This window comes from Sorex fumeus, unplaced genomic scaffold (assembly GCF_029834395.1).
Source record: "Sorex fumeus unplaced genomic scaffold, SorFum_2.1 ptg000128l, whole genome shotgun sequence".
Classification (NCBI taxonomy): domain Eukaryota; kingdom Metazoa; phylum Chordata; class Mammalia; order Eulipotyphla; family Soricidae; genus Sorex; species Sorex fumeus.
In genome coordinates, this window is record NW_026606185.1 from 49,770,857 (window position 1) to 49,786,300 (window position 15,444).

The window sequence follows — 15,444 nt, forward strand, 5'->3', positions numbered from 1 at the left end:
GGTTGACCACCTGCAAGGCAAGCACCTTACTGCTGTACTATCTTCTGCCCCCAAGGTAAAGTGCTTTTGTTCAGAATTTGCTCTCTTCAAACAGCCCTGAACCAAAATACACTAATGCTGCCCAACCACAAAGGCTCTTTAGTGGCATGTGAACTTGAACACTAAACCAGCATGAAGATAGACTTATATTCTTTGCATGGAAATGGCAGCAGGCCAAGGTCACTTCTTTTACAAATTCTATTTGGCTCTCTGCAGGTAAAGATGTAAATGCGCCCTCCAGTGACTATGTTTTTAAATCTGTTAAATGATTTAAACTTGGGACCCATCCATCATCAGCTCTTTGTAAGGCCAAAAGAACATTGCCTTTAAGTTCGACATACATTAGCAATTCATACAAATCAAGTAAGAATTTCTGTTTTGGTCTTCGGTTTGGCTGGAAGCCTGCAACTCAGACCATATCCATCCCTCACAGGATATGGCCAGCAGGTCCTATACCTACTCCAAAGCTGTAGAAGTTAAGTCATAAAAGTTGATCAGAAGTTTTCTTGAGGTATGCCAGAAATTCAGTTCATTCCTTGGGGGGAAAAACAGACTATGTGCCCATGAAGAATTTATCTAAGAACTTTATACAAAATGAAATTAATTCAGTTAACAAGGCCAGGAAAATACTGAGGTACAAAACAAAAGCTTGACTTAAATTTAATTTTATTTACAAATTTTCTCCTATAAACAAAGATGCCACTCTATCCCTTTGAAATATTATAACTGATATTTCCAGAAAACAATTTATATAGTGTTTTCCTGCATAAAAGAATATTATGAGAGGAGCATAGATGATGGAATGGCCAAACACATAAAAACAAAAACAAAAAAAACAAAATTTGTCCAGCACAGGAATTCCAACAACAGAATAAAAAAATAATCACACCCCTTAATGTGATTTTTGGACACTACTCCAAGAAATGGAAACTCAATTTTGGGGAGAAGTAAATGCTCTACAATAAATTTTTCTTATTTAGTATAGTTTCATTGTAATTTTTTTTCAGGTTGTTCTTGCAAACTAGCAGTATGCTACTTTAAAAAATAAGCCATAATTTTAGAAGGGGCAAAGACTCTATATAACGATTTTTCTACCAATGACAATATACTGCTCTGGTCTCATCATTCAGGCTAATTCAGAAATCAACAAATGCACAGAAAGAATTTAAAACAGAAAACACAATTTTCATGTGACTATCTCACTTATAAAATTAGAAATCTCCCTGAAACCAGGGAATAATGGTTCTCAGTATTTACTATAAATTTGAATTTTTCATAACCAAGACAATATATAGACAAAATATTTAACCAAAGGATTCAAAATAAAAGCATCCAAATTACATATTTATCATTTTATATGTAGTTATGTTAAACGTTATTAAAATTTTTATTTAGAATAATCATCACTCTTGCATCATAGCTAATCCACAAGGAACTTCAAATTAAAAAAAAACAATTCATCCCTGAGAAGTGAGAGAGAAAAATCTCTGAAAGCACAGAAGTGACAGTCTTTGTACCCTTTCAACAATTTTTACCATAGCATTAACTTTATTACAGTCGGTCAGCAATCAAATGTACTCCACTCCTGGAGAGGTACGGCCTCTGATGATCTGATCGTTTTGCAATGAAACTGAAGTGCAATATTTTTTAAAATCAGATAAATAGGGACTCTAGTTTTATTGTCAACTTTACATTTTTGTCAAGTGCAAAGTCATCCAGCTAAGTTATGCATATCCCAATAATGACCAAAACAATAACTTCTGTTGGCATCTCTTCCTCTGAGTCTCCATCTCCTCCACTTATCTTCATCCAAACAACAAAAGTAATACAATTACAACTGAGTTTACTATTATCAATGGCACTGGAAAGAAAGAAAAAAAAAGTTGGTTATTACAAAGAAAAAAGAAAAAAATTATTACTAGCTTCCAGGAAGGACAACAATTATCTAACATCATAACAGTCAGGATAAAATTAATGTAAATAACAGGAACATTTGCACATATACTGATGCACTGGCTCATGAAACACAAATCATGAAGCCGGCCTGCGCGAGTGGGAGATGACTGTCTCCCACAGAAAGTGCCAGGCTAGTGGCCAACCCCCATGAGGGAGGCCTCAGGAACAGGGAGCCTGGGCCCGTAGACATCTAGGTTGTCAATGAGAGAAAGCGGGCAAAGGAGATTCAATGGCAGTGATGCAGCTTTGGCGTTTTGTTTTGTTTTGAAGTAAAACTGATTTTATCCGGAGTTTTTTGAAGGGGAAGAGGAAGAAAAAGTGGGAGAGAGTAGAGAGTAATGCACTCAAGAGCACGCGGGCTTCCCCAAAGATGAAGGAGCCTGTACACACATCCCAGCATTGGATAGGAAAGCACACGTCTCAAGAGGGGAGATAGCAACACATGCTCAGCGATGTGTGCGCAAGCAGCACGTGGGCTTGGGCAGCGTATGTGCCATTGCAGCTTTGACAGCACAGCAAGACTGAACTTATTTGTCATTCTATCTTAAGGCTTGGGTAAAGCAGCTAACAGAAAGAAAAAGACAGACAAAGATACATATACACAGGAGAAAGAGAAGTCTAATTGCAGTGCTTTTAAATAAAAGGCCGCAAGCTGCTTAATTCCCAAAAGAATGGTAGACAAGGGAGCTTCATGTTTCTCCTGAAATTCTAGAGCAGGACTTCATTAAACTTTTCCCCAAAAAAAACTTTTACAAGACCCCAGGTATACAGTTAAATAAAAACAGGTACACAAAACAAATATTTACTGACAATGAAAGTATAAAGAAATTTATTTTAAAACAAATTAGTTTTTGCCTCTTGGGCCACTACGTAGTAGTGCTCAGGGCTCACACCTGACTCTATGCTCAGGATAGCACCTGGAGGGCTCGGGATCCTTTATGGTGCTGGGAATCGAACCCAGGTTGGCCACGTGCAAGGCAGGCACCCTATCTGCTGTACTGTCACTTTGGCCCCTTAAAACAAATGTAAAAGAAGTCACAGTTTTAAAAGGAAGGTACTAATCAGTAGTTTTCAAATGCCAGTTTTTAGGTGGAAAAACAGCTGAAAACCACCACTCTAGACAACTTGACTGCTTAGCAGCAAGTTTCCGAAAGAACATCACTGTTTACCAGCCGAGGGGTAGTGTCCAACGATTCATACCACTGGGCTTAGACAGAGGCATGTTAAGAAAGAAACCAATCAACGTTTTAGTAGAGCCACATTCAAGAGAAAGCAATGGCGTGTGATGGTATTCGTACTCAAGAAGTTTTGCTACTTACCAAACCACAAAATAAAAACTTAAAAGAATGTGCACTAATTTTCTTTCTTACCTCTCATCACGGTTCTTACAGATCGAATAAGGTTCATTAGCTGAGATTTAATTCCTGGCTCCTCTCCGAATCCACCAATTCCCTGGTCTGTTCCCCAGCCAACTGCACAATACAAAGATGATTAGCTGTGTTAAAATTTATTGCACACTTGTCTTTCTCCCTTATTGATCATCTTCTAAAAGACTAGCTTAAGTCTTTATTTAGGGACATAAAATGTAAATTCTTAAGGCTCAAACTATTACAGTTAGATACCATAAAGTTCATGTTTTACTTTGGATAGCAATTATAAAGTTATTTTCACTTCCACTTTGATTTTATTTTCATTTTATTTGGGGGTGGGGAGGGTCCTCCCAAGTAGTGCTCTGGAAGCCCCAGGCCCCTCCCAGTGGTTCAATGCCAGGACCTGAGAATCTAGAGCTGCAGAATCACTGGGTCACCCAGAGGAGTTCAGGGGGCCAGTCTAATAGGATTGAATAGGACAAATTCTAAGATCATAGCTGAGTCTTCCAAATAATACTACCTCTTCATATTTAAGGGATATAAAGTACCATGAACTAATCACTCAATCATAGCTTGGTTGATGGGATTTGGGAGGTTGGTAGAGAGAACGATTTCAGTATTAATGGACAAATCTAATCAAGCTAAAGACAATCTCAGAATGCCGATCTGAATCTTGGCCCCTCCAACTTGCTTCTACTACCTGACACATTTTACTGATGTTGCTTTCTTCATTCCCCATTCTTCACTCAGTCTACATTCTTTGGGAAACAGCACTCCTGTTGCAATTTAAGTTCCAAGGGGTAGTCCTCACCTTTAACTGTTTATAATGTGGTTTATAATGTGATTCCAGATGGTTCCTCAAAACATGCGGGAAACACAAAATGACTGCCCCCCTGTCAGAGAGGTCATATTTATTTAATCTTTCAATAGGTAAGGGAGTGGAGTTTTCCCCTCAACCTTCAACCCGTGCTCAGGAGGCCTGGGGGTCCCTCCCAGTGTTTCTCAGCCAACTGGGCCACTGGTTCAGTGCAAGGGCAGGAAGCTGAGGTGCTGCAGGAGCCGTTTTGTGCTGGGGACTATCCAGGCCACCCCAAAGCAAACACCCCATCCACTCTCTGGCCCCACAGACACATTTTTAAAGAACTGACAAGGTACAGCAGTGTGGACAATGAGTTCAACATGTCTCAAATGTTGAAACAGCAATAAAATCTGTGTAGCCTTCTAAACTCCTCTGGAGATAAAGGTGCTCCTTCATTCTTGTTCAGAAAAGGTACCTTAGAGCTGCTTTCAGGAAAAATAGGGCAATGGGGGAGGCAGGGCAGAGTGATCTTTGGTTTGGGAGCAACACCTACCAGGACTCAAGGCTTACTCCTGACTCTGTGCCAAGATATTAACCCAGTGGTATTCAAAGATCATACAGGGTGCTGGGGCTCTAACTGGGGCTGGCAGCAAGCAAGGCAAGCGCCGACTGCTGTACCATCTGGCAAGCCCACAGAGTGATCTTGCTTCTGCCATTTTCTCAAGTGCCTCCCACTTAAGTAAGACACTTTATATGTCTTTATTTGGGGGCCGGTGTCCCAAGCCCCATCAATGAACACATACTCTCCATTTTCTCCAGAAGTCCTACTGAAAAGAACAATAAATGAATAAGAGAAGGAGTGATTATCTCTAGACAAGAGAAGTCAATCAATAATTGGAAAATAAACGTGAGGAGTTATTTAATAGAGAAAGTTGAAAAATAAACTCTGCAGGAAGCAGATAAAAAGCAGAGGTAAGTGGTGCTGTGACTGTCATCGGAAAAGCAAGAGAACCTCCAAATGCCAATGTGGGCAACAGGGATAGAAAAAGAGTGGATTAAAAACAAGGATGTACAAGAGCAGTGAGTGCTGCCTGCCTTCCAGCACTGTCTCCCTGTGGAAGACTGTCCTTCTCTTTCAGACCCTACCAGAAGGAAAGCAGCAGAAACTGAGCCACTGAAGCTACGGACGGGATGTATGGACATCCAGGGAGGGTGGACTGAATGAAAGGCATACACCGAGTACCAGAGGCCCACCCCATCTCTTGCAGGAGTCTGGACATGAAACATTTATGTTCTGCAGGCAGGAAGTTAAAAGAATCAGTCTGGAGATTGGCCAGGTTCCCAGGAAGACTTCAGATATGCCAACACTGGGAGGATCCTCCTCAAGATATCTAACTTCTTCAGTCACTTCTGAGGCCCAACCAACAAGCACCAACCACAAAGAGAGAAGCTTCCAATGAACTTCCCAGCATCTTACTGTTAGCAAACTAACAACCAAGAAGAAACAATTCTTAACATGGAAAGACAAAATGTAAGACTTGGAGAAAGAGAAGAAACTACTGATAAAACAAACATATTTCAAGAAAAGCTACTATTGCCAAGCAACAAAAACAGATGCTATTTTGAAAAAAGGGGGGGGGGGAGCATTCTTGAGTCAAGAAGGAGCCCTTGTTTTGCTAAATTAGCATGAAGCATTTAAATAGCAACTGTTACAGTGAAGCATCAATGCTCACAGCTCAGTGAAGGAAAAAACTCATGTGGTAGAGAGGTTCTGAATAGCCACCAAGATATCACCAGGTGCAGCCCTAGTAGCTGCACTCTCTCTGTGCTCACCCAAAGCAGAACTCTGCTCTGAACAGCTCCTGTGGGAAAACAATGTCCAGGGAAGGTGGATAGCTGGGGATAAGGTGCAGGGTTCAAGCACTGAGCTTGTGTGTGTGAGGTCCTGGGTTGGTATACAAGCACCATATGGTCCCCCAAAGCACGAGGTGTGACTCCCAAGCATCAAGCGGGGGAGTAGTCCCTGAATAAGGCTGGATGTGGCCCCAAGGTTCAGGAAACTTACCAGAAAGACAAAGTTGATGGTAAAGAGAGGGTTGAAGAGACAGTACAGAGGTGAAGGTGCTGGCCTTGCATGTAAACAACATTGGTTCAACCCCCAACACCACAGGAGCAGTCAGGAGTGATTCCTGAGCACTGCTGGGATGCTCCCAGCTCAGCTCCTCCCACCCTCTGACAACAAAAAAGAATAAAAAAAAAATCTGGCAAAATAACTGGTATTCCAGAAAGTGGATGGGGTAGGGAGGCAGTGACACATAGATGGACAGGTATAATAAATACTAGAAAGAATATCACAGAACTGAAAGGCATGATAGACCTTTAGACCAAGGGCCCACTCTGAGCATGGCTCTAAAGATAAAGAGGTAAACCCTAATGGCTTTTACAGACAGCTTAGATTTCCTACCAAAAAAAATGTCATGGGCAACAGAATGCCATTAGATTTACTAACAGAGAAATGAGAAATGAGAAAAGTAAATGGAACACGATCTTCAAAACTCTGTAAAAAGGACTGGAGACAAGCCTAGAGGGAAGCACATGCCTTGCACACACGAGGCCCTCAGTATGATCCCTGGTACCACACACCACAGGCCCCCTAAGCATCTCTAGGTCTCAGCAGCACTGCACTGCGGACAAGGATACTGCATTGCCAGACCCCTGCTGTTCGGGGGGCCCTGGTTTAACTAAAAGAGGAAAAAGAAATAGTTGCAATCCAGGATCCCAATGAATCCACTAGAAGAACTTTCTAGAAGAGTGAGAGTTATTATTTTCTATTGTTTGGCTATGAGCAACACTCACACTCATATAATGAATATTGGTCATACATGGTCATACAAGGACTATTCCAAATAACTGACAGACACAAAGAGATAGGGCAGGGGAAGAGGGAAGGAGGGAGGGGAGTAGTGGTGCCTCCATGAAGGACTCTGCTTCCAGGTATAAGTAATAACACTTCTTAAGCTGTAAGTCAATGACTCAAAACACGGAAAAGTAAAAATTAACTGCTTCCAAAGAATAAGCTCAGGATGAGGCCTACTGGAGCTGCAACCCCTTCCATAATTTCAATACACGAAGTTCAGGGCTGGAGAGATACAACAGAGGTGGGGCACTTCCTTGCACGTGTCTGACTCCAGTTGGATCCCTGGATCCCCAGGACTCTATATGGTTCCCTGAGCACAGAACTAGGAACTATCCCTGAGCACAGCCCAGTGTAGCCTCAAATACACACACACACACACACACACACACACACACACACACACACACACACAGAGCCCACCCCACCACCACAAACACCCAAAATAATCCAAAATAATAACAACAAAACTAGTAAGCTCTCAGTTAATGTTAGCATGGTTTCTATTTTTACTCCACTAGAAGGGGGGGAAATAAAACTGAATTTTGGTAAGAAAGCAAAATCACCTGTTTAGATGGTCCATAGGTTAGTGCAAAAGTTACTATTAATAGACCAGGAGCCAAGAATTACTTTTTATTATTAAAAAGTGTCTCCTTGAAACTGCTACTTCTGGGGTTTCAGTTGTTTACTTAAAAAACTGGGACCCGGTGGGGGTATGGTGCCACCAGCAGGTCAATCTGTACCTGTGAGGTGAGTGCATCTGCAGCCTCATGGCGCCTTCAGACTTCCAGATACCCCAAAATTGCTGCTGTGCCTTTGGCTAGACCCCAAAAACTTGGGGCAAAGTTTACCAAGAAAGTAAACAGCCAAAAGTTAGGTATGTGGGAAACACACCCACAAACCACCTCCGGCTCAGCTATATAATTGGAGGCAAAGCCTCTTTGGTTCCTGATTGAACTGCTTAATGGCCATGATCCCAGAGACTCAGAAACGAATCTCAGAACCCAGCGGCTTTAAGTAGAAATGCGTCCAGTCCCTGCAGTAGGCTACCGGTGCTGGGCCAACCCAGGTGGGAATAGGTTTCGTGCCTTGGCCTGTTCCCCCTGGCGGCCCAGTGGCCGCCATCCTTCAGAGGCCACTGGATAGTCACATTTGGGCCCCCAGTGACGAGACACACAGGGCCTCATGGGATGGGGGTGGAGCCGGGCTTGTCCTCCCCACCCGAATGAGACCCCAAGTCATCGCCCATGAACGGCCTCTCTGGCTCCTGATCAAGCTGCTTAACGGCCATGATCCCAGAGACTCAGAAACAAATCTCAAAACCCAGTGGCTTTTGGCAGAAATGCGTCCGGACCCCCAGTACGTTACTGTCGCCTGGCCACCCCAGGGAGGAAAGGGTGTTGTCCCTCCGCCTGCTCCCTCTTGGCAGCTTGGTGGCCGTCATCCTCCAGAGGCCATTGGACAGTCAGGCTTGGGCCCACAGTGACGAAACTTGTTGGGCCTCACGGGATGGGGGTGGGGGGTAGCCGGGCCTGTCCTCCCCACCCTAATGAGACCCCAAGTCATCGCCCACAAACGGCCTCTCTGGCTCCTGATCAAGCTGCTTAACGGCCTTGATCCCACAGACTCAGAAACAAATCTCAAAACTCAGCAGCTTTTGGCAGAAATGTGTCCGGACCCCGCAGTAGGTTACTGTCGCTGGGCCACCCCAGGGGGGAAAGGGTGTTGTCCCTCCGCCTGCTTCCCCCAGGCGGCTCAGTGGCCATCATCCTTCAGAGGCCATTGGACAGTCAGATTTGGGCCTGCAGTGACGAGACACGCAGGGCCTCATGGGATGTGGGGGAGGCGGGCCTGTACTCCCCACCCCAACAAGACCCCAAGTCATCACCCACGAACGGCCTCTCTGGCTCCTCATCAAGCTGCTCAACGGCCATGATCCCAGAGACTCAGGAGCAGATCTCAAAACCCAGTGGCTTTTGGCAGAAATCCCTCCAGATTTAAGTGTTAAAATTTCGGAATTTCAAAATCCCACGGCCACTACTGCAGTCACACGACATCATGTTATTCATAACCAGGAAAAGAAAACAAATTGTCTACTGTTGCCTTTTCAGCAGATCTGAGTGTTGGAATAAAATCACAAATAATAATGGTGGGTCTGCTGTCAAAATATTGAATGTAATCAAAGTAGAGAGAGAGAGTAATGTGGAAATCATCTGCCCCACAGGTAGGGGGAGGGTGTGGGATGGGGGTATACTGGGGTTTTTGGTGGTGGAGAATGGGCACTGGTGAAGATACGGGTGTTTCACTGTATGACCGAGACTTAGACCCAAAAGCTTTGTAATTGCTCTCATGGTGATTCAATAAATAAAATTATAAAAAATTTTTAAAAAGTAAGGTGGAGTTTGCATATTGAATATGCGAACTCCACCACACAGTAACAACAAAGTCTCCAATGGAGACGTTACTGGGCCCGCTCGAGCAAAGGTGGAGTTCATGCACAATTCAATCAGCTAATCAGTCGCTGAATAAATAGCAATACTCCTACAAAAACACAAAAAAAAACTGGGACCCGTGGTGGTGGAAAACAGGCACTGGTGGAGGGATGGGTATTTGATCATTGTATAATTGAAACCCAAGCACAAAAATTTGTAAGTCTACAACTGTACCTCATGGTATTTCATTAATAAAAATTAAAAATAAATAAAGTAAAATTAAAAAAAAAAACAATCTGACCAGAGCTTTGAAGCACTTTGCATTTTTAGGGAAAAGAGATTTTATCTCACGACTTTCTTGCTGCTTCCATAGCTGGGGGCTTGGCAGTGAAGAAATGGTCAAAGCTGCCTGTAGCAACAGCCATCAATCCATGATATCCAGGAATGGATTTGGATGGGGAAAGTATTTTTTTCAGTTTTTAAAAAATTTTTTAATAAATGAGTCCAATCATCCTATGTTTGTCCCTCTCTTTCTGACTCATTTCACTCCTCATTATATTGTCCATGTCCATCAATTTATAATCAATTTATAAGCAAACTTTATAATTTCATTTTTCCTAACAGCTGCATAGTATTCCATTGTGTAGATGTACCCTAGTTTCTTTAACCATTCATCTCTTCTCAAAACACTTCTTTCCAGATTCCAGCTATTGTGCTGCAATGTGCTGCAAAGAACATTGGAGTGCAGATAGCATTTTTGCTGTGTGTTTTGGGGCTATAAAATGAGACCAATACCCAAGGGCAGTAGAAACAAGGGCCAGGAGGATTGGTCCACAGTTCGAAGAATGCCTCAAAAGCTGGGGGAGAAGGCAGCTGGGATAAAGAAGGGATCACCATGACAAAGATAGTTGGAAACGATCACTCTGGATAAGAACTATAAGCTGAAAACAAGTAAAGGAACAGACCTGATAACTTCTCAGTATCTGTATTGCAAACCATAATGTCCCAAAGAGGATAGAGATGAGAGAGAGAGAGAGAGAGAGAGAGAGAGAGAGAGAGAGAAAGAGAGAGAGAAGGCAAGGCAGCTGTCATATAGACAGGCTGGTAGGAGGGTGGCAGGAGGGAAACTGGGGACATTGGTGGTGGGAAATGGACACTGGTAGAAGGATGTGTGGATGTCAGAACACTCTATGACTGAAACCTGACCATGATCAGCTTTGTATCTCTGCATCTCATGGTGACTCAAAAAACTTTTTTTTAAAAAAAAATGGGAAAAGTTACCAACTGTGAACACTGAACACGTTCCTCTGATGCTAGGACATTCAAGTCCCACACAAAACAAAAATCTATGCAGGTTCAGCAAGCAGCCTTGCTGGATATATATTGAGGGTCTTTTTGCTTTCAGGAGTCCAGTCGTGCCTGGGGACCACGTGTGGCTGGGGACCTGAGCCTGGGCTTCTGCATCCTCCAGTCCTTGGAGCCATCTCCTAGCTCTAGATACGTGTGTTTGTGTGTGTGTGTGTGGGGGGGGGGGGGGGGGTGGAGGGCGGGGGGGAGTAGGTGTTTGGATCACACACTGCATTGCTCAGGGGCTATTTCTGGATCTGGGCTCAGGGTTTACCCCCAATGGTGCTGGGGGATCATATACAGTGCCGTAGAATCTGTGGCACACCAAGTGCCTTACCTCAGGCACCACACTTCAGACACATTTTGAAGGAAAAGCACAAGCTACAGTTCTAAGGGCTTTCCAGCCTCTAAGATGAATTACCTTATAGTTAGAGAATGAATATGCTTTACTTGTAGAGAACAGTTAGTTTCAACATGAATCAAATACTACTATGACATGAAAGTACCTAGTAAACAGCACACACAACACTGAAAAGTTTTTTTTTCCTTAACTATCTTAAAAGATGAATAATATGATAAACTTAGATTAATTTTCACATAGTTTAAGGTCATAATTTCTATTTAATCTCAACAAATGAGTTTCAGGAGTATTTAAAGAGCTTATTCATGCTTATGTGATTTTTCTCAATATTTCGTTTTCAGGTTACCCTGGATGCCATGCAGGGCTTACACCTGGCTCTGCATCAGGGATCACTACTGATAGGTTCAGGGGACCATATGGGATGCCAGAGATCACACATGGGTAAGCTGTGTGCAATGCAAATGCCCTACCCACTGCACTATGGTTTCAGCCCCCATGAATGTTTTATAAATAGTCATGCTCATGCTATGACTATCAGACAAGGTCTGTGGGTTGCTTTACTCATTTCTTTAACACATCTTTGCAACCTGATTTAAGACAAACCCCTCCACTCCAAATTATGAATTCTTCCGCTAATACTTAGACTTAAACAGTTTCCACTGCTCTAAATGCTAATATTACACTGGTCTGAACTAGTCATTTAAACCTCCAATCAAGTAATGGTTCATGTCCCCTGCCTCTATCGCACCCATCATAATCTGAGGTTCTAACTCCCAAAGAAACTGGAGAGTGGGGCTTCAGAGGTAACAAGGTGAATGAGATGCAAGGGTAAAGTCCAATCTGACTGAACTATGGCCCTACAAAATAAGGGGGTGCCGGGATGTCTTGATTTCCTCTTTCTCTTCTTCCCTATGACAGAAGAGGACAAAACAAAGAGGCCACAAATCAAGAATGTCTCTCTCCAACATTCCCTGCAGGGGCGAAACCCCACACTCGAGATGTTCTCTTCACTCAACCCTGTCTTTCGTCAGTTTATCCCACTCAACCTAAACATTAAATATTGGAAGAGACTCCCAGGACCATCCTGGTCAGCAATTTTCTTTGGAGCCAATTCTTGCCCTTTGAGCTATTTCATCTCCTCACTAAATTTCATTTACCTTCTACAGTAGCACTGTCACTGTAGACAGTCTTAAAAGTTGAGTTAGTACTTGCTCTAGCTTCTGTTCTGCAGACCCAAGTCGGGCTGAGTATCCCGTATCCACACTAAAACATTCAGAGATACAATCCACACTCAGATTGCCTGGAGCTTATTTCATCATGTGCCACCTTCCTGTTCACTCCCATGATCATTTTCCTCCAGGACAATGACTCAGTAAAGGAAGGAGTTTCACGCCATTGTTTATGACAGAACACCAAGATATAAGCAACAGGCTGTGGTTTTCTTTACTTTTTTCCCCTCCCTCCCTTTACTTTCTCATATACAATATCTAGACACAATATTGTACCTACATGTCCCTCAAAATATTTTCTGATGTGCAAGTTTTCAGGGGCTATTTTAACAAAACTCCACAAATTTTTATCACATATTCCATTTCCTCATGGTTCTGAAGATCAGAGGCCCCAAATTAAGGTGTTGGTCTAGTTGGTTCTTTCTGGAGGTACTAAAAAAATATTCATGCCACTCTTCCTGTCCAAGGGCAATCCTGAGTACTTTGGGGGTGGTGTGGGGGCGAGGGCAACACCCAGTGGTGTTCAGGGCTTACATCTGGCTCTGTGCTCAGGGATCACTCCTGGCAGGCTTGGGGAACATATACGGTACTGGGGAATTATCGAATGGGGTGGGCCGCATGTAAGGCAAGATCCCTACCCTCTATACTACCGCTCTATCTCCTGTCCTGGGCACTCTTGGTCCTGTAACTATTGCTCCAAGATCAGCCTCTTTCAACTCTGTGCATGAATATCTCTAGCCCTATTAGCACCCTTCACTGGATCCAGGGCCCACCTGAATCCACGTGATTTCATCATAACCTAACTTTACCTGCAAAGCACCTATCTCCAAATAAGGTCCCACTCACAGGTACCAAGAGTTAGCACTTCAATAAATCATTTGCAAGAGGGGAAACAATCCCACCCTCAGCATGGTCCTTCCTACTTTTCCATTTTGTAGACTGGCAAGGAGCCCGATTGCCTACGTCTGAATCTAGTTCTGATGCTTTCTAGCTGTATGGTGATAGAAAAGTTAGGGCCCCCTCTCTCCGCCTTCCGATTCCCATCTGTGAAGTTGGGGTGAGAACAGGATCAGTCTCACTGGACTGAGTGAGAAGCGGACCAGTTAACAGATGGTAAAGCAGTTGCTAAAAGTCCTGGCACAGGGTGCTAAGTAATAAGATGTTACTGTGACGATTAGCGTACCACCCAGCTGATACCAAACCCACTCCACTTGTTCAACTAGGAATGGCACTTCCTGCTCTTCTTCTCTCCTTCCAATTTGTTTTCTGCAGGATCTTGCAAATGGGCCACAAATCTGGCCACGGTCACTGCTTTGGAATAAGATCTGCCCCAGTTTTCACACCAGTACTTAAGCTCCATTCATCTCCCTGCTCCCTCCAAACTTCCAATCCTTCCCGGGCACTTGGTTCACGGTTGACTCACTTGGACCATCCCAGGTTAGAAGCTCTTCCTTCCAAAAAATGTTTCCTGGATTTCGCCAGTTCGCATGTATTGCCCTAAACACTCCGCCATCTCGCTAAATGCTGTCCACTGTTTCACCTGGACCGGCTGCCACGGGGAGGACCACTGAAGTAACTTAAGCTCTGCTGGACCGCACCTGACACCTACGCTAACGCCTGCACACACCCCCTTCCTCCTGGAACTGCCAAGGGGACGCAAACGGTGCTTGCAGGTGGGTCTGCGTCTCAAGTCTGGCTGGCTGTGTCCGCTGATGCGCGCTGGGCAGAGTCTTCTCCCACGGGCGTGGGGGGATAGGGCCAGAAGTGGCCTGTGCCGGGTCTCCAGCAGACCCCGGGTGGGCCGGTCTTGTACCAGCTCCCTCTCTGGACTCCAGCAACCTGGCTCTCCGGACACATCCCCCAAAGCCACTTCGCAGGTGGCCGGGGGTCCTGATGCCAGTCTCCTCCCTCAAACCCCGGGCCAAGCCGCCCTCCCCCCACCCCCTACTTGGCTCTGTTCTCCGGAGCTCCCAATGGGCCACGCCCCTACGGCACCCCGAGAGACTCCGGGGCTCGGGACCCTGCCCTGTGCCCACCCCTCTCTCCCACCCCCACCCCGCGCAGTGGCCCCGCGGCCCGGGGGGGCGTCCGCAGCCCACCGCCGCGCCGCTCCCGCGTGCACCGCGACCCCCGGGACCCGCCCAGCGACCTGGGACTCCCACGGCTGCGTGCGAAACCGGTGCGGCGACAGGGGTCCGGCGCCGACCCCACCCCCACCCCCACCCCCACCCCCGGCCGCCAGCCCACCGCGTCACCCCGCGGTGACCACCACGCGGCCCCACTGCAGTCCGCGTCCCCCCCACGCGGCCCTCCGCACTCACTGTTCTTAAGGAAACGCTCTTCGTGCAGCACCGCGATGGCATTGACGCACAGCAGGGCCGCCTGCAGCAGCGAGTACAGGGTAAAGGCCATGGCCGCGGCCACACGGAGCAGCCCAAAGGCCAACCGACGCCGCCGCGGCCGCCGCGAGGGACGTGGCGCCGGCGGGCCGGGTCCACTACGGGCGCCGGCGAGGCCCAAAATGCCTTTCCCAGAAGCTCCGCCCGCGCCGGGCCAGGGCCCGCCCACGCGGCGTCCGCCGGGCTTAGACGCCGCTTAGCTACTGCTTGGACTTGGGCTAACCCGTGCGGGCCTAGCGTGGGAGGCTTTGTTGGTTGGTGGGCCACACACGGGAATACTCAGGGGTTTCTGCTGGCTCTCCGCTCAGGAATGATTCCTGGCGGTGCTCGAGGCAATACACGGGGAGCCAGGGTTTGCTGCGTGCAAGACACCAAGCGTGCGTTTCTTAACTGCCGTTGGTTCAAAGTGAGGGGCCGGGCAGGATCGATAGCACCCAGGGTTAAGGCGCTTGCTTTGTATATCGTGGACCCTTGTTCGATTCTTGGTACCGAGGATGAACCCCCTCCCCCGCCCCACCAAGCCCTGCTGCCAGGAGAGTAATCCTTGAGCGCTGAAGGGTGTAGCTCATCTCCTCATCAAAACCAAATTGTGATCCCA

General features: G+C 45.8%; 1 protein-coding gene across 1 annotated transcript; it reads right to left on the reverse strand.

The window, feature by feature from the left end:
- Nucleotides 1-688: 688 nt before the first annotated feature.
- IER3IP1 (immediate early response 3 interacting protein 1) lies at nt 689-14,950 on the reverse strand. The gene is made up of 3 exons (XM_056138125.1): nt 14,769-14,950; nt 3,366-3,467; nt 689-1,900 (listed from the first exon to the last, which is right to left on the reverse strand). The coding sequence occupies exons 1-3, from the start codon at nt 14,857-14,859 to the stop codon at nt 1,845-1,847; spliced, it is 249 nt and encodes an 82-aa protein (XP_055994100.1). The 5' UTR covers nt 14,860-14,950; the 3' UTR covers nt 689-1,844.
- Between the last annotated feature and the right edge of the window lie 494 nt (nt 14,951-15,444).

What these genes read in the sequence shown, in the direction of transcription:
- IER3IP1 (XM_056138125.1), bottom strand. Translation starts at nt 14,859, where the DNA reads ATGGCCTTTACCCTGTACTCGCTGCTGCAGGCGGCCCTGCTGTGCGTC. An exon ending in AGAGCGTTTCCTTAAGAACA is followed by an intron (nt 3,468 to 14,768) that starts GTGAGTGCGGAG and finishes TGTATTGTGCAG; the next exon opens with TTGGCTGGGGAACAGACCAG. An exon ending in TGTAAGAACCGTGATGAGAG is followed by an intron (nt 1,901 to 3,365) that starts GTAAGAAAGAAA and finishes CTTTCTTTCCAG; the next exon opens with TGCCATTGATAATAGTAAAC.